Raw genomic sequence first — 21568 nt, 5'->3', positions numbered from 1 at the left:
TCCTCCAAAATCCCAAAGATGTGGAGGTTATTAGGCCACTGTAACTTGCCCCTATTGTATAGATGAGTGTTAGAATCTGGGGAGGTCTGACCAGAATGTGGGGAGGATTAAAAAAAATTGGGATTAATGTAAACGGGTAGTTGATGGTTGACACAGACTCGATGGGCCGAAGGGCCTCTCTCTATGACTCTAAAGCAATCAGCTCCCCTGGACTCTTGCTATGCCCTGCATCCCCAACCAGGATGGGTGGCAGGACCTGATTCTGCTGACGTCAGGGCGCCAGGTGGGGGGACCCACAAGCTCCACCCCTCCCCTACAGCGTCATCACGTCCACCCACGGCCGGCGGACGCCGGTGACGCAATCGCGTCGAGCCGGGATGGTGGCAGGACGCCGGGGAAGATGGCGTCGCTGCTGCAGCTGGAGCGGGTGGTTTACCTGGTGAACGGGGAGAAGAAGCTGCGGCTGCCTCTGTCGCAGCTCTACTTCTGCCGCTACTGCCATGAGCTGCGCTCGCTGGAGTGCGTCTCCCATGAGGTGGGTGTCCCGGGGCGGTCGGATTCCGGGCGAAAATATCGTTCGGCTCGTCGAGGCGGACCCGCCCAGGAGTGGCGGCCCGCCCCCTCCTCGCTGATTGGCTGCCGGAGGTGGACGGCCCGCCCCCTCTTCCGTGACACCCTCGATGATTGGCTGCCGGCGGTGCCGGACAAATGGAGGAGCCAATGGCTGCGCGGCGCCGCCTGTCAGCCGGCCCTCCCCATGGTGACGGGCCGTGGCCTGTTGTGTTGGAGGCGAGAAGCCGGCAGCTGTCGGGCCTTCCTCACCGCAACCCCCCCCCCCCCACCCCCGACAGTCTGACCCCCCACCCCCCGGTGTCTGACCTCCCCTTCCCCCCCCCCCCCCGTGTCTGATCCCCTTCCCCCGTGTCTGACCCCCACCCCTCTTCCCCGGTCTGACACCCCCTCCCCCTCCCCCCTTCCCCGGTGTCTGACCCCCCCTTCCCCCCCCTTCCCCGGTGTCTGACCCCCTCCCCCCCCTTCCCCGGTGTCTGACCCCCACCCCTCTTCCCCGGTCTGACACCCCCTCCCCCCTTCCCCGGTGTCTGACCCCCTCCCCCCCCTTCCCCCCCTTCCCCCCCTTCCCCCCCCTTCCCCCCCTTCCCCGGTGTCTGACCCCCTCCCCCGGTGTCTGACCCCCTCCCCCCCTTCCCCGGTGTCTGACCCCCTCCCCCCCCCTTCCCCGGTGTCTGACCCCCTCCCCCCCCCTTCCCCGGTGTCTGACCCCCTCCCCCCCCCTTCCCCGGTGTCTGACCCCCTCCCCCCCCCTCCCCCGGTGTCTGACCCCCTCCCCCCCCCTTCCCCGGTGTCTGACCCCCTCCCCCCCCCCTTCCCCGGTGTCTGACCCCCTCCCCCCCCTTCCCCGGTCTGACCCCACACCCACCCCTCTTCCCCGGTCTGACCCCACACCCACCCCTCTTCCCCGGTCTGACTTACTCACTCCCTCCCCTCCCTCCCCCCTCCCCCCCTCCCCCACCCCCTCCCTCCCTCCCCCACCCCCTCCCTCCCTCCCCCACCCCCTCCCTCCCCCACCCCCTCCCACCCCCACCCCCTCCCACCCCCACCCCCTCCCTCCCCCACCCCCTCCCCCCACCCCTCCCCTCCCCCCACCCCTCCCCTCCCCCCTCCCCTCCCCCCTCCCCTCCCCCCTCCCCTCCCCCCTCCCCCCACCCCTCCCCCCTCCCCTCCCCCCTCCCCCCACCCCTCCCCTCCCCCCCTCCCCCCACCCCTCCCCTCCCCCCCCTCCCCTCCCCCCTCCCCCCACCCCTCCCCCCACCCCTCCCTCCCCCCCTCCCCTCCCCCCCCTCCCCCCTCCCCCCACCCCTCCCCTCCCTCCCCCCTCCCCCCCACCCCTCCCCTCCCTCCCCCCCACCCCTCCCTCCCCCCCACCCCTCCCTCCCCCCCTCCCCCCACCCCTCCCTCCCCCCCTCCCCCTCCCCCCCCCCCCCCCCCCCCCCCCCCTCCCCCCCCTCCCCCCCTCCCTCCCCCCCTCCCTCCCTCCCTCCCCCCCCTCCCTCCCTCCCTCCCTCCCTCCCTCACCCCTCTTCCCCGGTCTGACCCCCCCCTCCCCCACTCCTCCTACCTGGTGTCTGACCAACCCCCCAACCCTGGTTTGTCCTCCCACTCACCTCGCACTTATCTGCATTAAATTCTATCTGCCATTTTTCAGCTTATTTTCCTAGCTGGTCCAGATCACTTTGCAAGCTTTGATAGCCTTCCTCATTGTCCACTATGCCCCCAATCTTGGTGTCATCCACAAATTTTCTGATCCAGTTTACCACATTATCATCTAAATCATTAATATAGATGATAAACAACAATGAACTCAGCGCTGATCCTTGCGGCACACCACTAGTCATGGGCCTCCAGTCAGAGACACAACCATCTACTACCACTTTCTGGCTTCTCCCGCTAAGCCAATGTTGAATCCAGTTGACTACTTCATCCTGAATGCCAAGCGACTTAACCTTCTGGACCAGCATCCGATGTGGGACTTTGTCTACATGGACTTTAGCAAGGTCTTCGACAATGTCCACTACCTTTCTCTCATCAATCTTGGTAACCTCCTCAAAAAACTCTATTAGATTGGTTAGACATGATCTACCATGCACAAAGCCATGTTGACTATCCCTAATCAGGCCCAGTCTATCCAAATACTTGTATATCCTGTCCCTGAGAATACCTTCCAATAATTTACCCACGACTGACGTCAGGCTCACTGGCCTATAATTTCCCAGCTTATTCTCGAAGCTGTTCTTGAACAATGGAACAACATTAGCTATCCTCCAGTCCTCCGGCACCTCACCCGTGGCTAAGGCATTTTAAATATCTCTGCCAGAGCCCCTGCAATTACTGCACCAGCTTCCCACAAGGTCCGAGGGGACACCTCGTCAGGTCCTGGGGATTTATCCACCTTCAGTCACCTCAAGACAGCAAGCACCTCCTCTTTCATAATCTGGACACAGTCCATGACCTCACTATTTTTCCTCAGGTCTGTCGTCTCTGTGTCTGTCTCCAGAGTAAATACGGATGCAAAAAATTCATTTAAGATCTCCCGCATCGCTTTCAGCTCCATGCAAAGATAACCATGCTGATTTTCAAGAGGACCAATTTTGTCTCTTGCTACCCTTTTGCTCTTAATATAGCTATAGAAAGCCTTGAGATTCTCTTTCACCCTGTCTGCCAGAGCAACCTCATGTCCTCTTTTTGCCCTCCTGATTTCTCTTAAGTGTTCTCTTGCACTTCTTACAGTCAAGTGCCTCATTTGATCCTAACTGCCTATAGCTGATATGTATCTCCTCTTTCTTTACTGGGGCCTCAATAACCAAGGTTCCCTAAACCTGTTAGCCTTGCGTTCTAACAGGAACCTACAGACAGTGTACTCTCAATATTTCACTACTGAAAGTCTCCCACTTACCAAGCATCTTTTCGCTGGAAAACAGCCTATCCCAATGCATGCCTGCCAGATCCCTTCTGATGGTATCAAAATTGGCCTTACTCCAATCTAGAATCTCAACCCGAGGACCAATCCTATCCTTCTCCATAATCGGGTACATGGATAGGAAAGGTTTTGAAGATTATGGGTCAAATGCAGGCAGATGGGACTAGTTTAGATGGGAATCTTGGTCGGCATGGACCAGTTGGGCCGAAGGGCCTGTTTCCATGCTGTATGACTTACTGACTCATTCTTGGTTGGCCACTGCAAACTTGGGATCATCCAAAGCACTGATGCTCATGTTCCAACTTGACAGGTAGATGTCGAGATGTTTTCGCTAACAGAATCTCGAATGAGGGGAAAGAGTTTCAAGATAAATTTTAAACTGAGATGCGTAGAGAGTGGGGAATCTTGAACTCTCTTCCCCAGAGAGTTATGGAGGCTGGATCAATAGAAGTATCTCAAATGGAGGCAGATGCATTTTTGAAAGACAGGGGGACATGTCGATCTGGTGCAGAGAGGGAGATGAGGCCTGTGGTAGATATTCTGTGATCTTATTGAGTGATGGGGAGGAGTTGAGTGGCTTACTGTCCTATTTTCTCGTGTGATCATCCTGAGTTTAATAGGTCAACAATTCAAGGCCACGCCTTCAGATGAAGCCATTCTTCAATTTCTATTTTTGACTGTTTGAGCAAGCTTCTTGACCAAGTCTTTGACCATCTGCCTTAATATCTTAAACTAAAGCACATGCTGGAAATCTAAAATGATCTAAAATGATCTAAAATGCTTGGAATGTCACACCCAATGGTTCTGATGAAAGTTGATAAAAAAAACATTACCACTGAGTCAGCAGTGTGTTTCATTAATATTGTTCCATTATTATCAGAATCAGGTTTATTATCACTGACTTATATCACAAGACAAAGGAGCAGAAGTAGGCCATTCGGCCCATCGTCTGCTCCATGAGCTAAACTATATTCCTATCTAGCCCCAATTTCCGGCCTTATCCCCATATCCCTTGATACCCTGACTAATTAGATACCTATCAATCTCCGCCTTAAACACCCCCAATGATCGGGCCTCCACAGCTGTACGTGGCAACGAATTCCTTAAATCCATGACCCTCTGGCTAAAGAAATTCCTCCGCATCTCTGATCTAAATGGGTTTATCTAAGAGCCTCTTAAATGACCCTAATGTATCTGCCCCACAACCTCTGCTGGCAGTGCGTTCCATGCACCCACCACTCTCTGTGTAAAAAAACTTACCCCTGACATCCCCCTTATATCTTCCTCCAATCACCTTAAAAATTATGTCCCCTCGTGTTAGCCATTGTTGTCCTGGGAAGAAGTCTCTGACTGTCCACTTGATCGATGCCTCTTATCATCTTGTACACCTCTATCAAGTCACCTCTCATCCTCCTCCTCTCCAAAGAGAAAAGCCCTAGCTCACTCAACCTGTCCTCATAGGATATGCTCTCCAATCCAGGCAGCATCCTGGTAAATCTCCTCTGCACCCTCTTTAAAGCTTCCACATCCTTCCTATAATGAGGCGACCAGAACTGAACACGATACTCCGTGGTCTAACCAGAGTTCTATAGAGCTGCAACATCACCTCGCGACTTTTGAACTCAGTACCCTGACTAATGAAGGCCAACACACCATATGCCTTCTTAACAGCCCTGTCGACCTGTGCGGCAACCTTGAGGGATCTATGAACGTGGACCCCAAAATCCCTCTGTTCCTCCACACTACTAAGAGTCCTGCCATTAACCTTGTATTCTGCCTTCAAATTTTGATCTCCCGAAGTGTATCACTTCATACTTATCCGGGTTGAACTCCATCTGCCACTTCTCAGCCCAGATTCTATCAATCTCCTGTTGTAATCTACAGCAACCTTCTACACTATCCACTACAACACCAACCTTTGTATCATCAGCAAACTTACTAACCCAGTTGGGGAAGACTAATTTTAATGGCATCAGATAGGAACCAGCAAAAGTTGATTGGGATAGGTTGTTGCAGGTAAAGGTATGTCTGGAAACTGGGAGGATTTCAAAAGTGAGATGGGAAACGTCCAGGAACAACATGTTCCTGTTATGGTGAAAGGTAAGGCTGGCAAGATTAGGCAACCTTGGTTGACTTGGGATATTAAGGGACTGATCAGATAAAAGGAGGTGGCATATGTCAGGTAGAGGCAGCTGGGATCAAGCAAGTGTATGGGATGTAGGAGTACACTTAAGGAAATTGGGAGGGTAAAAAAGGGACCATGCGATATCCTGGCAGACTAGATAAAGGAGAATCCCAAAAAATTCTCTAAGTATATTATGATCAAATGGGTAGCTCAAGAGACAGTAGGTCCTATCAAGGGTCAGTTTGGTGATCTACGTGTGGAACCACAGGAGACAGACAAGGTCGTAAATGAATACTTTTTGTCTGTACTTACCATGGAGAAGGACATGGAAGCTCGTGACTTCAGGGGAGGGAAGAGTGTTTATTCTGGCGCATTATCAACATTACAAAGGAGATACTGGAGGTCTTGGAATGCATAAAGGTGGATAAATCCTTGGGGCCTGACCAGGGATCAGAGGATATTATGGGAACCAAGAGAGGAAATTGCTGTGGCCTTGGCAGAAACTTTTGTATCTTCATTAGCCATTGATAAGGTACCAGAAGACTGGAGGATTGCTCCAATGAGCCTTACATCAGTGGTGGTAATCTTACTGGAAAGTATTCTGAGGGACAGGATTTATTTGCATTTGAAAAGGCAAGGATTTGTAATTGGGAATGGTCAGCATGGCTTTGTGCATGGGAAATAGTGTTTCATGAATTTTATTGAGTTTTTTTGAAGAGGTGGCCGAGAGGATTGATGGGGGCATGGTGGTAGACACTTGTCTACATGGACTTCACTAAGGTCTTTGACAAGGTCCCACATGGTAGGCTGGTCCAGAAGGTTAGAGCGCATGGGATCCAGGATGAGCTGGCGAATTGGATACAAAATTGGCTTGGTGGTAGGAGGCAGAGGGTGGTAGTGGAGGGTTGTTTGTCAGATTGGTGGCCTGTGACCAGTGGTGTGCTGCAGAGCTTGTGTCGGGTCCTTTGTTGTTTGTCATCTTTATTAATGAATCGGTTGAGAATGTAGCTGGCATGATTAGTAAGTTTGCAGATGACATCAAAATTGGTGGCACAGTGGACAGTGAAACAAGGTTGTCTGAGGTTACAAAAAGATCTAGATCAACTGGGAAAGTGGGCAAGACAATGGCAGATGGAATTTAACTCCGATCAAGTGCGAAGTGATGCATTTTGAGAAGTTGAATCAGGGCAAGACAGACAATAGTGAATGGCAAGGCCCAGGGGAGTGTTGGTCAACAGAGAAGCCTCGGGGTACCGGCACATAGCTCCCTAAAACAAGGAACAGGCAGACGGTGATGAGAAAGGCCCAAGTCCTGGCCGCCTTCATCAGTTGAAGCACCGGCCCCAAGAGTTGGGATGTCAGGCTACAGTTGTGCAAAACGTTGGCTAGGCCCCACCTGGAATTCTGTGTGCAGTTCCAGCCACCACACTATAGGAAGGACAGAGAGTTATACAGCACAGAAGCATGTTCTGTTCCTGCAGCCCATTTAGAATTGTGCTGCTTAAATTACTTCATTTTTTTTCCCCAAAAATTTCACTTGCACTTCCCAGCATTGAAATGTCATCTGACTCATTCTACCAACTTTTGTATTAACTTTATCACTATCCTTGTTCACCATGTTGTCTGCAAATTTTCTGCTTTGCCCTATTTGCCTCTAAATTAAAGTCACTAATATAGGATAAGCCATGGTCCAAGCACAACTATCTACTTCCTCTGGTGCCAGAAATTATCATTGCTCTTTTTTCTTCAGTAAGCTAATTTCTTATCCCTCTCTTATTACACAGGTTGGTAAATTGGTTTATTATTGTCACATGTACTGAGGTACAGTGAAAAACTTGTCTTGTGTACGGTCCATACAGACCAGTTCATTACAATGCATTGAGGTAATACTAGGGGAAAAGCAATAACAGAATGCAGAATAACGTGTTACAGTTACAGAGAAAGTGCAGTGCAGGCAGACAATAAGGTGCAAGATCATAACGAGGTAGATTGAAAAGTCAAGAATCCATCTTATCATACTAGGAGACCATTCAATAGTCTTATAACGGTGGGACAGAAGCTGTTCTTGAGCCTGGTGGTACGTGCTTTCAGGCTTTTGTATCTTCTGCCTGATGGGAGGTGGGAGAAGGGAGAATGTTTAGGTTGGGTGGGGTCCTTAAATTGTGCTGGCTGCTTTACCAAGGCAGCAAGAAGTGTAGACAGAGTCCATGGAGGGGAGGTTGGTTGCTGTGATGTACTGAGCTGTGTCGACAACTCTCTGTAGTTTCTTGCGGTCACAGCAGAGCAGTTGACATACCAAGCCAGGATGCATCCAGATAGGTTTTTGGAATGAGGGAATTATCCTTGGAAATTATGTAGACTGGTACTGTACCGTCTTGAGTTTAGAAAAATGAGAAGTGACCTCACAGAAAGATACAACTTCTTACAAGGCTTTAAGGGATGATGTTCTTTCTGTAGTGTTGACAAATAGGGTCCCGGTTACAAAATACGAGGTTGGTCGTTTGGGACTGAGATTAGAATTTGTTTATTCACCCGGAGGGTAAGGAGTCTTTGGAACTGTCTACCTAAGAGGACTGTGGAAACTCGGTTGCTGAGGCAGATTTGTTGGTTTTTGGGTATTAAGGGAATAAAGGGATCTAGGGTTAGTGTGGGGAGGTTGTGTTTGGGTGAAGGATCAGCCACGGTCTTGCTAAATGGTGGGACAGGGCCTGGATGGCCTATTTTCTGTTAATAATCTGATAAACCTGTAATGTGGCACTTTATCAAAAGCTTGGAAACCCGTGTACGTAATGTGCCTTTTACAAACCCAGTGTTGGTTTCCAGTAAATCATACTGGTCATGACTGGTTTTGTCAGAGATCACTGTTTGTAAGAATTTTCCCAACACTAAGGTTAAGTTGACTTGTCTGTTCTTGCTGAATTTATCCATACTTTTGGTGCAAGGTGTTGCATTTGCAATTCTCCTAGCACCAAGTTATGAGTTATCAAAGACCTGAATTGGGGTCCTCTGCAGAAAATAACCAAGAGGTGGGATTAATGGGGGAGGGGGCGGGGTGTGGTGGGGAGGTGTTCATTTGCGGGCTCATGTGCAAACAATGTAATGCAACAAGGTAATTTCTTGCTCAAAAAATAACCTGGTCAGCAAATATATGGTGACATATACAGGAAATCATAAAGTGGTGCAATCTCTGAATGTCATGGAAAGGAGAGCATTACAAACATGTATCTTGGGGTTTTAGTTCTGCCTTACGTCAACAAATGAGTAATCTTGGCCTCTGGTGGTGTCTGTGTGTGCATGCGGTCTTTGTGTCTTTCTTTGCTGCATGAATTATTCACTTCAACCGTGATCTGACTGCAAGCTTTCTGCCAGAACGTCTGTTCACTTGCAGGTAAAGCCTTTGTTCCAGTGTCTTTCGTGTAGACGATTATGATAACATCTTGACTCTGACTCTCTGCTCTCCTGGCTTTTGTTTCCAACTGCTGGCACACTCTGTGCCATGTTCAAGCCTGAGTTGAGCTGTGGAAGCCATAAACTTCCAATCATTACGACTGTCAGCTTGCCAATGTACGACACATTTGCCTCTGCCCCCAACCCAGATTATTTCCTCTTGCAACTCTCATCCATGTCTTCGATGACTAATATAATGAGCTTCAAGTCATTCCACTTCCCCTCACCCTCTGCTAGGTTGGCCTAATATGATTTCTCCTCATCTCTTCTCTTGTCAAGATTATTTCCATAGTTCCTGATGACATAGGAGGTTATTTCAGCTGGTTCACAGAGCAAATCCATTTCCCCACTAATTATCCCTGCGACCCTGCATTCCCATCAACTTCCCCCAGATCCTGTTCAAATCACGTAGTTGCCACGGCCAAGAAAGCTCACCAGCTCCTTTACTTCTTCAGGAAGCTAAAGACATTTGGTTTGTCCCCTTTGACTCTCACCAACTTTTACCGATGCACCATAGAAAGCATCCTATCTTGATGTATCACAGCTTGGTACAGCAACTGCTCTGCCCAGGACTGCAAGAAACCGCAGAGAGTTGTGGACACAGCCCAGCGCATCAGGGACACCAGCCTCCCCTCCTTGGACTCTGTCTTTACCTCTCGTTGCCTTGGTGAAGCAGTCAGCATAATCAAAGACCCCACCCACCCAGGACATTCTCTCTTCTCTCCTCTTCCGTCGGTCAGAAGATACAGGAGCCTGAGGGCATGTACCACCAGACTTAAGGACAGCTTCTACCCCACTGTGATAAGACTATTGAATGGTTCCCTTATACAATGAGATGGACTATAACTTCATGATCTACCTTGTTGTGACCTTGTAACTTATTGCACTGCACTTTCTCTGTAGCCGTGACACTTTACTCAGTACTGTTATTGTTTTTACCTGTACTACATCAATGCACTCTGTACTAACTCAATGTAACTGCACTGTGTAATGAATTGACCTGTACGATCGGTATGCAAGACAAGTTTTTCACTGTAACTTGTTACAAGTGACAATAATAAACCAATACCAAGATTCTATCCCTCACCTCCGTACAGGGGCAGTTTACAGTAGTCGATAAACCTGTCGACTCGCCTGATTTTGGATTGTGGGAGGAAACTGGAGCAGCTGGGGGGAACTCACGTGGCTACTTGCAAATTCCACATAGACAGCACTGGATTGAACCCATGCCACTGGAGTCTGAGGCAGCAGCTTTAGGCCACTTCTGCTAACTCCTCATTTCCTTCCACTTTAAGACCCAATGTTTGGATTAAATTTTGTCTTCCCCTGAATCCGCACACCTCCCCCTCACTTCGTGCTTGCCCCCTCGTGACTGTTGCTTCTCCTTTTGCCTTTATGTTGAATAGTTTTATAAATGCTACTAAATGTATTCTGTTAGCTAAAAATAATTTTTGTAGCCTTGGTTTATCTCAAAGCACTTCTCAGCCAATGAAGTACATAGGGACTGTGGCTATTGTTCCAATGTGGCAGTCGATTTGTCATGACACAAAACTTGCGCTTTTGGCATTGATCAGAAGATCACTGTTCACTGAAAACATTGGGGAGAAACGTTCTGTTTGAACTGGGACAGTGCAGTTGGAATTTTGTGACCAACCAACAGACAACCTGCTGGGGAACTCAGCGGCTCGAGCAGCATCTGTGGGGGGAGAGGACTTCTCAACGTTTTGGGTTAAAACCCTTTACCTGTCCTGACCCTTCATCAGCCCAGATGCTGCTCGACCTACTGAGTTCCTCCAGCAGATTCTTTGTTGCTCCAGATTCCAGCATCTGCAGCCTCTTGTAGATTTTAGTAACCAGCTGAGAATGCAAACAGGGCTTTAGATTACCGTCTCTTTTCAGAATCAGGTTTATTGTCACTGACTTGTATGACGTGAAGTTTGTTTTGCAGCAGCAGTACAGTGCATAGACATTAAAATTACTCTAAATTACAAAATAAATAAGTGCAAAAAAAAGGAATAATGGGGTAGTGTTCTTGGACTGTTCAGAAATCTGATGGCAGAGGGGAAGAAGCTGTTCCTAAGTCGTTGGGTGTGGGTCCTCAAGGCTCCTGTACCTCCTTCCTGATGGTCTCATTTGACTATATATCAGTCCCTCAGCCCCTACATTGGGAGTATTAATCTGGATTGTGTGCCCAAGTGTCTGTAGTAGGACAGACCCCACACTGCAGTGTGAGGAGTATCCACTGAGTTTTAACTGGCACCATTTAAAAAAAAGTGCACTGCAGTTTGTTAGTGAGCTTGTAGTTTCGGCTGCTGTGAATGTGGTGTGACTCCTAATGTTCACTTTGCCATCTACAGGTGGATTCTCACTATTGCCCAAGTTGTCTGGAGAACATGCCCTCAGCTGAGGCAAAACTGAAGAAGAACAGGTGAGTTGTTTCCTCTGTAAAGCCAGGCCACTATGGCTGTAACAATAGATTCTTGTGACTGTCATGTGGTTGCACTGTAAGATTAGCAGATGTCCCAGCAATCACTCATTTCAGTTTGTGGCCCACTGAAATATTCACAGTCATTTCTTCAGGTGCTTTGTTGCTTTCACCCTATGTCTCTATACCAAGCACAAGGTATCAGATGAAACTACCCTCCTGCTTTTGATGTGTGAAATAAAAGCAGGATTTGAAATTCCCTTGAACATTTTAAGTTCATCTGTCATTGGTTTATTATTGTCACGTGTACTGAGATACAGTAAAACATTTTTGTTTGCCTCCCATCCAGACAGATCATGCCGTACATAACTACATTGAGGTAGTAAAAAGAAAAAAACAGAATGCAGAATATAGTGTTACTGTTACAGAGAAAGTGCAGTGCAGATAGACAAATAAAGTGCAAGGGCCACAACGAGGTTGATTGGGAGATCAAGAGCATATGAGAGGTCTGTTCAAGATTCTGATAATAGCAGGATAGAAGCTGTCCTTGAGCTTGATGGTACTTCAAGTCAAGTCGAGTTTATTGTCATATGCACAAATACGTGTATGTACAGGTATAGTGAAAAACTTACTTGCAGCAGCATCACAGGCACGTAGCACTAGAGATGCAACATTCACAAGGAAAGCATAAATTATACAAGAAAGAAGACAATTTTTCCTCAGATCCGCTCTAAACCTCTTGCCCCTTACCCTGAACCTATGCCCTCTTGGTTTTAGATACCTCTGCTGTGGGGCGAAGTTTCCCTCCCATTATTCTCATTATCTATACCCCTTGTAATTTTGTATACCTCTGTAAGGTCCCCTTCTCTGAATACTAAATACCAGCACTTAGTCCATAGCCTCCTCTGCCTCGGTGATTCAAGTACTCGTCTAGATAGATCATCTAGATAGGGTGCCTCCACCATCCCCCCAGGCAGTGCGTTCCAGATTCCAGCCCCCCTCTGAATTCGCCTCATCTTGGCAATCATTTTAAATCTGTTGCCTGTACTTATTAACCCTCCTGTGATTGGGTGAAAGTATATGAAATGCACATGATTTTGATCAAGTCTGGCAAATCTCAAAGATGCAGACACAAGAGATTCTGCAGATGCTGGAAATGGAGCAACCTCTGGAGGATGAACTCAGCAGGTCAGGCAGCATCAATGGAGTGATCGAAAAGATCCAGAGAGGGCAGAACACCAGAACGGGTTGTCCAGGAGGAGGGCTTAAGGCAGGAGAAGGCCTGATGAAGGGTCTCGATCCGAAACGTTGACTGTTTATTTCCCTCCAGAGATGCCGCCTGACCTGCTGAGTTCCTGTGAGTGTGTGTGTGTGTGTTGCTGGCAAATCTCAACTTGTTTTGCCTGCTCTAAAAACAAACCCAACTGCTCTAATTTCTCGATCTCATTGCCTCGAAGTGAATGTAATCTTCCAATCTCTCACCACCGCCCCTTTTAAGCCTGTTAACCTTGATTTGAGTTGAACACATTGATTACTGGCAGGACTGGCGCAATGCAGGGTGTCTAATATTTCTTGTGTCCTGTAGGTGCGCCAATTGCTTTGACTGCCCAAGCTGCATGCATACTCTCTCCACGAGAGCGACAAACATCCCGGCACCCCTGCCTGATGACCCAGCCAAGACCACCATGAAGAAGGCTTACTACCTGGCCTGTGGCTTCTGCCGCTGGACTTCTAGGGATGTCGGCATGGCAGACAAATCTGTGGGTAAGTGGAGACGAACCGGCCAGCCAACTAGCAAGGCTGTGGTGGGACTGAATTGGACGGGTGTTTCAGATGGAAGACACAGCGTGGCTCTGCTGTGCTGTGACATTCTGCTGTTTCTTCAGCCAGAAAGAGTTTTACTGGGAGGAGGAAGAGGAACCCTTATTGGTTCCTGTACCAGTCATAGAGTCGTATAGCACAGAAACAGGCCCTTCGGCCCACCATGTCCATGCCAACCTTTTTGCCCATCTACACTAATCCAATTTGCCCGCATTAGGACCTTGCCCTTCTATGCATTGCCTACTTAAAGTGTCTGTCTAAATGCCTCTTAAATGTACTGAGTGTATCTGATTCCCCCACCTCCTCTGGCAGCACGTTCCAGACATCAACCACTCTATGTGTAAAAAAAATACTTTCCCCTCCAATCCCTTTTAAAAGTCCTTCCTCTCGCCTTAAACCCATGCCACCTTGTTTTTGCTATCCCTACCGTGGGGAAAAAGATCTGACTCTCTACCCTATCTATGCCTTTCATCTTTCGTACCTCTGTCAGGTCACCCCTCAGCCTCCTCCACTTCAGGAAAAACAAGCGCAGCCTGTCCAGCGTCTCCCCATGACTCACCTCCTCCAATCCAGTCAACTGGAAACGTTAACTCTCCTTCCTCCACAGAAGCTGCCTGACCTCCTGAGTGTTTCCAACATTTTCTGTTTTCTATTTAAACAGCTATTGGACGTGTACCTGAACAGCCATGATGTTCAGGGATATGGACCCGGTGCTGGAAGGTAGTTCTCGATCAACCAGCACAGATGTTTTGGGCTGAGTGATCTCCTTATGTCGTAAATTTATCTCTGATTTTCCATTTCTATATGTCAGAGGTCCTGTGAACTGTACCAATCATGTTTCTTCTCTTTCAGCCAGTGGAGGGTGGCAGGAACCAGAGAACCTTCATACCCAGAAGGTGAGTTACCTGTAAAGTTACGTGGTTGATGCCAAATTATGGTCACAGAGACATGGAGCGATACAGTATGGAAACGGGTCCTTCCGCCGACTTTTGACCACTCAATCTACCTCGTCATGACCTTGAACCTTATTGACTGCCTGCACAGCACTTTCTCTGTAACTGTAACACTCTATTCTGCATTCTGTTATTGCGTTGTACTACCTCAATGCACTGATGTGATGAAATGATCTGTATGGATGGCATGCAAAACAACGTTTTTCACTGTACCTCAGTATATGTGACAATAAATTCACTTACCACCAATCACCCATTTAAAATAATTCCATTTTATTCTCCCCACATTCCCATCAATTCCCCCCAGAATCTTCCCCTCATCCACACAATTTACAGTGACCAGTTAACCTACCAAACCTGCACGTCTTTAGGTTGTGGGAGGAAACTGGAGCACCCAGGGGAAACCTACACAGTCACAGGGAAAACGTGCAAACTCCACGCAGACAGCACCGGAGGTTGGGATCGAACCCGGGTCTCTGGAGCTGTGAGGCAGTGGCTCGACCTGCTGTATCGCTGTGACGCCACCTGTTGATGATCGTTGAACCCAAGCCTAGACAAGTAAATGTTTCTGACTCTTCAGCCAAAAATGCTGTTGTGAGGAGATGGGGAAAGGAGCACCAAAGCCCAGTCTAATCCGAGATGAGAGTCTTTGCATAACACTTGGGGGCATTGGTTAACTTTATTTTCCCTGTCACATGATTGGAATGGTTATAGAACAATGAGTGCCTGTATCTTCTTCATCTCTTTCAATGGTGTCTTTGTCTGATTCGGGAGTTAATTAGGAATTCAGGGAGTTACAATGTGTAACTCTCACCAGTGTGCACTGTAAATGAAAAGTATTACTTTCCACCTTCCTCTACAGATCAATAAATTGCTGGAGTATTACCACCAACTGGCACAGAGAGAGAAGATTGAGCGTGATCGAAAGAAGCTGGTCAGACGTAGAAACTACATGCCTTTAGCCTTTTCTGTGAGTTTCCCTTTATCAGTGTAAAAGTCGACCCGTGCTCTGTAATAAATCAGACAACAGCAGAACCAAAGAACTTATGATTAATGCTTTATTAGTTTAACGCTAGTGGGAGTGGGGGTACATGGAGGAGCAAACAGTCAGTGCTGCTCTTCCCTGCGCATGGCCTGACTCAAGGAATACAGGGTGCTAACAAACTTAAGTACATTGTTCTCCGGTGGGTGTCCACTTCCTGCACAGGCATACCCGTATTTGGGTCTGCTTGACCAGCTCACGTTACCATTGGTCAAGCTGAGGCTTCTGTGTGCACAAACAACCCTGTTCCTGGTGGCCTTGAATCTCAGCAGCTCCTTACCACACCAAGCAGAGACTTCACGAGCAGACATGACTCAAGCTGTTTACCAGTAGAGAGAGAGTAACCCTTTTATTCACTAGAGCTCCCTTCCCTTTGTCTTCTACATCAGTATCCTGTTTGCTGAACTGGGGGAGATCCAGAGACAACGCAGAGGTCGCAACCTTTGGCTCAGAGTCTGTCAGCACTGGGAGCTGCAGGGTCTTGATAAAGTGCTTGACTGCAGCCTACAATATCTTCCCTTGGGCTGCACTTCAATGGGAGCTTCTCTCCATTGGCTTCTCTATCAACCACTGATCCCATCACACATAGAACAGTACAGCATAGGAACAGGCCCTTCGACCCATAACGTCGTGCTGAACTAGTTAAGCTAATGATGCTTAATTAAACTAATCCCTTCTGCCTGCCCATGGTCCATATCCCTCCATTCTCTGCACAGTCATGTGCCTGTCTAAGAGCCTCCTATCGTATCTGCCTCCACCACCACTCCTGGCAGCACATTCCAGGCACCCACCACTCTCTGTACTTTAAAACAAAACCTGCCCCACACATCTCCTTTGAACTTTTCCCCTCACCTTAAATGCATGCCCTCTAGTATTTGACATCTCTATCCTGGGAGAACTTGAGCCTTGGCTATTTGGCCACACTCTGGCCCATTGCTATAACCTGTTCAAAGCACCATTATCCACATCAAAGATCTTTGGGCTGTGCTTGACCACAGGGTTTGCATCTCACTAGTAGATGCTTTAAAGACTTCTTCTCCCAAGGTGAAACACTTTGAGGTTTTTCAGTAGGAGTGTTGTGGAATGCAAGTTGCGTAACATTTTTGCAAGTACTGCAATTCTCAAGCTGTGATCTGCGATCTTGCAAGACATTATTGTTGATTTTAGTTCTGTAAGCATACAATCCTATCACGTAACGTGAGAATATGAAACTTATCGTGCAGCTTGCTTTTGAGGTTCTGCTCTGCTCCATTGCTGGGACAGTCCTGGAAGGCTTATACTATGAAAGCAATTAAACTGTTTTCCCTGAAAAGCTGAGCAGGTTGGAGACCTGTTGAAAATCAGCTCAGACACCGGAGACCGCAGGTGCTGGAATCTGGAGCAACAAACAATCTGCTGGAGGAACTCAGTGGGTTGAGCAGCATCTGTGTGGGGGGTGGGGGGGGAGGAATTGTTGATGTTTCAGGTTGAAACTTCGCAGATTCCTGATGCAGGGTTTTGACCTGAAATGTCGACAATTCCTCTCCTCCCACGGATGCTGCTCGACCTGCTGCGTTCCTCCAGCAGATTGTTGCTCCAGCTCGGTTAGATTTTTACAAAAGTAAAACAACTGCAGAAATCTAAATTAAAACAGAAAATGCAGGAAATACTCATCACATCTGTCAGCATTATAGGGAAAGAAGCAGAACTGATGTGTTGGTTCATTGAACTGTTATTAGCACTGTTTGATGAAATATCATCAATCTGAAATGTGAATGCTGTTTTGCTCTCTCCGGATACTGCCTAACCTGAGTACTTCCAATAGCCTGCATTTTTCATGAGCATTGTTTAATTAATATGTTAAGGGAAATTTAACCAATAGGTAGTTAAGGTACAGATCGAACTCAGAAGTAACATTTGCATTCACATCACAATCTTGGGAGAGTTAGTCAAGGAACTTTAAAAATATCATCATCATTGCAACACAGGAAACACTGCTGGCAATTTTCATAAGCAATCTCTTGCAAACAACTGTGAGACGATGGCCAGCTAATTTTTTTTCAAATGTGCTTTTTTTCTGAGGATTACTTATTGGTTAGGGCTCTGGGGCAACTTGTCTACTCTGCGAATCGTTAACACTTTCGAGGGGGTGGATCCTTGGTTTAACATTCTCTCTGAAAGATAGCACCTCCCAGCAGTGCAGTGGTCCCTCAGACCTAGGAGAAGCTGTGATTTAGCCGAATGGTAGGACAGGTTTGAGGGTCTGACTATTCCACATCCTTAACAGCACTGGTACCGACATTTAAAGCTCAAATGTCGGTACCAGAGGCTGGACAAACTTGGGTTGTTTTCTCTGGCGCGGCAGAGGCTGAGGGGAGATCTGATAGAGGTTTATATGATTGAGGGGCATAGCTAGAGTAGACAGCCAGCATCTTTTTCCCAAGGTTGAAATGTCTAATACTAGAGGGCATGCATTTAATGTGAGAGGTGGTCAGTTCAAAGGAGATGTGCGGGACAAGTTTTTTTTTACACGGTGGTGGGTGCCTGGAATGTGCTGCCAGGGGTGGGGGTGGAAGCAAATACGATAGAGGCATTTAAGAGGCTCTTAGAAAGGCATAGGAATGTGCAGGAGGTGGGAAGGATATGGACATTGTGGAGGCAGAAGAGATTAATTGAGTTGTGCATTTGATTACTAATTTAATTAGTTCGGCACAACATTGTGGGCCAAAGGGCCTGTTCCTGTGCTGTCCGGTTCTATGTTCTAAATGGCCCACATACCAGTGTTGACACTTTTCCTCTTACACCATTTGCTGGAAGAACTCCCATATCAATTATACTGTTATCAATATAATGTTCAAGGTCTTCGTAACAAAAGGAGGGAACATGACCTGTCCTTCTGGTCTTGGTCCTAGTTCCCAATTTTATTACAGAGCTTCACCCTTTTCAGTATGGTCTTCTTTTGTGCTGTAATAAAATTGGGTGGCAAGGCTGTGGGGAAAGAGAGGGGACTGAAACCTACTTGAGAGGTTTCTTTTCCCCCAGAGAACCAGCACAGGCATGACTGACAAATAGCCTCCTTTGTTGTATCATTGTGTAATATTCTCCTTGAATTATGGGCTCCTTGCGTTGAATTGACATTTCTGGGGAGATCTTGTGGTATAAGGAACTTTGCAGGATGGGGGAAATTAAAGCTGAAGTGATTACTCATCCTCAGCAAGCTGAACTCAAGGCTACAAAGGGCAAACTTAGCTCCAGTTTTGGAAAGCAACACTTTACCCAGATGTGATCAACAGCTGTACTGGGAGACCAGCATTATTCATGGCTGGGCACAGGAATCCTTTAACAATCAGCTAAATAGTGGGAAGGAGTCTGAATTGTACAGTGCCGAAGGAGCTATTCAGCTCATCCTGTCTACACTGTTCTCTTGGAAAGAGGTGTTCTGAATGCAGTGCCATGCTTCCCTTCAAGATTGGACTTGGTCAGTGGGAACAGCACAACATTCTAAAAGAGGCGGCTGGTGAGAACATGGATTCCTGCAAGACTGGAGGTGTTGTCATTTCAGCAAGGGAGTCTGTCCATCTGGGTGGAGGACGAAGTGGATAGATAGGCTTCTTCAATTAGATCTTGGGTTTGAGGGCCATAACTGAGCAAGCTGGTCCTCAGACTGATCCACTGGAGGGTTGGTATCCTGGAAGAGAACTGTATGTGATCCAGAGACTGATGGTGTGTTTCCCTGGGAGCTTAGGCTGCTCTGGACTGACACTTGGAGCGGAAGGTATGTGCCCCACTGGCACTCAAACAAGCAGCTTAGAATTCCCCAGGATACTTGCTCATAATGACAGTTGTTAGTAGTTAAATGACTCATAGAGATTTATGTACAGTTTGTCGATATTTATAGTGTAAAAGAAAAATCACTTGGTATTTAAGTCTGCTAACTAACCAGGTGTACAACGACCAACACAGTCTAATCAAATTTGTTTAGGTCGTACATGTTAATTCGATTGCCTTAACCGTGAATGATTTTTTTCTCTCAATACTGCTGCTGCTCCTTGGGGTGTATAGACACACACTATACACGTGGTGGTGAGTTGGTTATTATGTTTATTTGCCCAGTGTTGTTAGATCATTTGCACATAGATTGGAAATCCGCATTAGCATTATCTGACCGTTTACTGGAGTCTGTAATGGATTTGGAGTGATTCTCCCTTCATCTTAAATTGGGAAGAATTACAAACTGGTCCTGAACAAACATTTACCCTTTGCAAAAGTAGGTGGTGCTGTGGGATCGGAGGGAGGAGTGAGACTGGTAATTTTTGGGTTCAGGTGAATGTTGGCGATTTATAAATGTCTCTATTAAGTTATCTTTGTCTCAGTGCCATAAACCAATAAAAATAATTTTTGGTAAACAACTTTATAACTCTATAGAAATTATTTATGTTGGTGTGTGCGTAACATGTACTGGTCAGCATGAGTGTATATGCTGTATAATGTGCATGATTGTGTGCGGTTGTATGCATGTTTAATGTGTACATACTCAGGATAGTGCATCATTGTGAAGTTTCTTTGAATGTGTGTCAAACACTCCATGTATTGTTGTGGGACTGAAAAATTACACTGGTGCTCATTTACCTGCTTGATGGCAGACACTGCTATCGTGCATCCACTTAAACTTCGGATGATTTCCTTACAACTGTGTTCAAATCCTTGCCTGAATTTTCCTTTGTGCCCAAGTGTCAGAATAACCTAAACTATAATTGGGGCACAGGCTTGGAAAGGGGTCAATCTGTCATTTGTCGGAGATGAGTTCTCTGTTTGTCTAGGGATGGTATAAACATTCCATGCAACTTCTGCTACCCTTCACCCTGTCATGGTGTTTAATCGAGTGGATCATTAACTGTTGCAAGATCTGTGTCACAGTATTACATTGACCCAGGGAGATGCCCTGTATGATTTTTGTTGCATTCTATTTCAGGACAAGTACGGCCTTGGCACCAGACTGCAGCGACAACGAGCAGGGGCTCCTATTATTACCCTTGCCGGACCAACGTAAGTATTAATTTATTTACAGGATGCAGGTGTTTCTGTAAAGACCAGAGATCATTACCTCTGGTTACCCCTGAACAGATTGGCTCACTCAGAGGGCAATTCAAAGTCAACCACATGGCTGCTCTTCCAGAGTCCACACCGGATGAGAATGGGAAATTTCCTTCCCTGAAGGACATGAGGATTAGCCAGGCTTTTATAGTTTTAAAGTGACTGTGACTGATGCTAGTTTTTTTTTAAACTCAAGATTCAAACTGGAAAGAGTGCAGAGGGGATTTACGAGGATGTTGCAGGGACTTGAGAGACTGAGTTATGTAGAGAGGTTGAGCAGGTTGGGACTGCTTTCATTGGAGCGTAGGAGAATGAGGTGTATAAAATCAGGAGGGGTGTAGACGGTGAATGCACTCAGTCTTTTTCCCCAGGGTTGGGGAATCAAGAACTAGAGGGCATAGGTTTAAGGTGAAGGGAAAGATTTGAAAGGAACCTGAGGGGCAAAATTTTCACCCAGAGGGTGGTGAGTATCTGGAACGAGCTGCCAGAGGAAGTGATTGAGGCAGGTACATTAACAACATTCAAAAGACATTTGGACAGGTACATTGACAGGAAAGGTTGAGAGAGAGATGGGCCAAACACGGGCAAGTGAGATTAATTTAGATGGGCATTTTGGTCAGCATGGACCAGTTGGGCTGAAGGGTCTGCTTCCATGATGTATGACTGTTTATTAATTGCTTGAACTTAAATTCTCAGCTGCCGTGATAAACAGCAGAGTGAGAATAGCCAGGTAACCCGCTAACTGTGATACTGTGTGACGGATAACTATTGGTCTTGGGATACTGGGGAGAACTCCCTTATTTAAAATACTGCTGTGGAATCTTGTTTACATCTGTGAGAAGGCATGCATCAGAAAGGCTGCTCCTCTAGTAATGTGGCACTCCCCTGGGTCCTGAGCCTAGATTTTTAAGCTTGAGCCTGTGGAGTAGGATTTGAACCCGTCACCATTGACTTGAATCTGAGAGAGGACTTCCCACAGAGCCATGGCTGATGGTTTATTCCCTCTCATCCAGTCACTCCCTCTTCTCCACCCTCCCGTCAGGTAGAGGCTCGAGAGCACATAACACTGGGCTCCAGGATAGCTTCTATCCCGCTGTTATCGGACTCCTGAACGGATTTCTCATTCACTAAAAGATGAACTCTTGATCCCTCAGTCTATCTCGTCGTGGCCCTTGCACCTTATTGT

The 21568-nt window shown here is 47.4% G+C and overlaps 1 protein-coding gene across 3 annotated transcripts in view; it reads left to right on the top strand.

The window, feature by feature from the left end:
* The first annotated feature begins 334 nt into the window (after positions 1 to 334).
* The window catches only part of dctn4 (dynactin 4), a 50474-nt gene continuing 29240 nt past the window's right edge, over positions 335 to 21568 (top strand). Inside the window, exons 1-7 of one of the 3 annotated variants that reach the window (XM_052013810.1) lie at positions 335 to 535; positions 11426 to 11496; positions 13079 to 13257; positions 14167 to 14210; positions 15130 to 15237; positions 19351 to 19371; positions 20261 to 20334. In XM_052013810.1, coding sequence (XP_051869770.1) covers positions 401 to 535; positions 11426 to 11496; positions 13079 to 13257; positions 14167 to 14210; positions 15130 to 15237; positions 19351 to 19371; positions 20261 to 20334 — 632 coding nt within the window. In that variant the 5' untranslated portion in view covers positions 335 to 400. Of the gene's footprint in view, positions 536 to 8914; positions 9010 to 11425; positions 11497 to 13078; positions 13258 to 14166; positions 14211 to 15129; positions 15238 to 19350; positions 19372 to 20260; positions 20335 to 21568 lie in introns of those variants that run through there. The other 2 variants (XM_052013813.1, XM_052013811.1) reach the window with 2 other exon arrangements.

This window comes from Pristis pectinata, chromosome 4, assembly GCF_009764475.1.
Source record: "Pristis pectinata isolate sPriPec2 chromosome 4, sPriPec2.1.pri, whole genome shotgun sequence".
Classification (NCBI taxonomy): Eukaryota; Metazoa; Chordata; class Chondrichthyes; order Rhinopristiformes; family Pristidae; genus Pristis; species Pristis pectinata.
The sequence above is the reverse complement of the archived record's forward strand: the minus strand, read 5'-3'. Positions and strand labels throughout refer to the sequence as shown.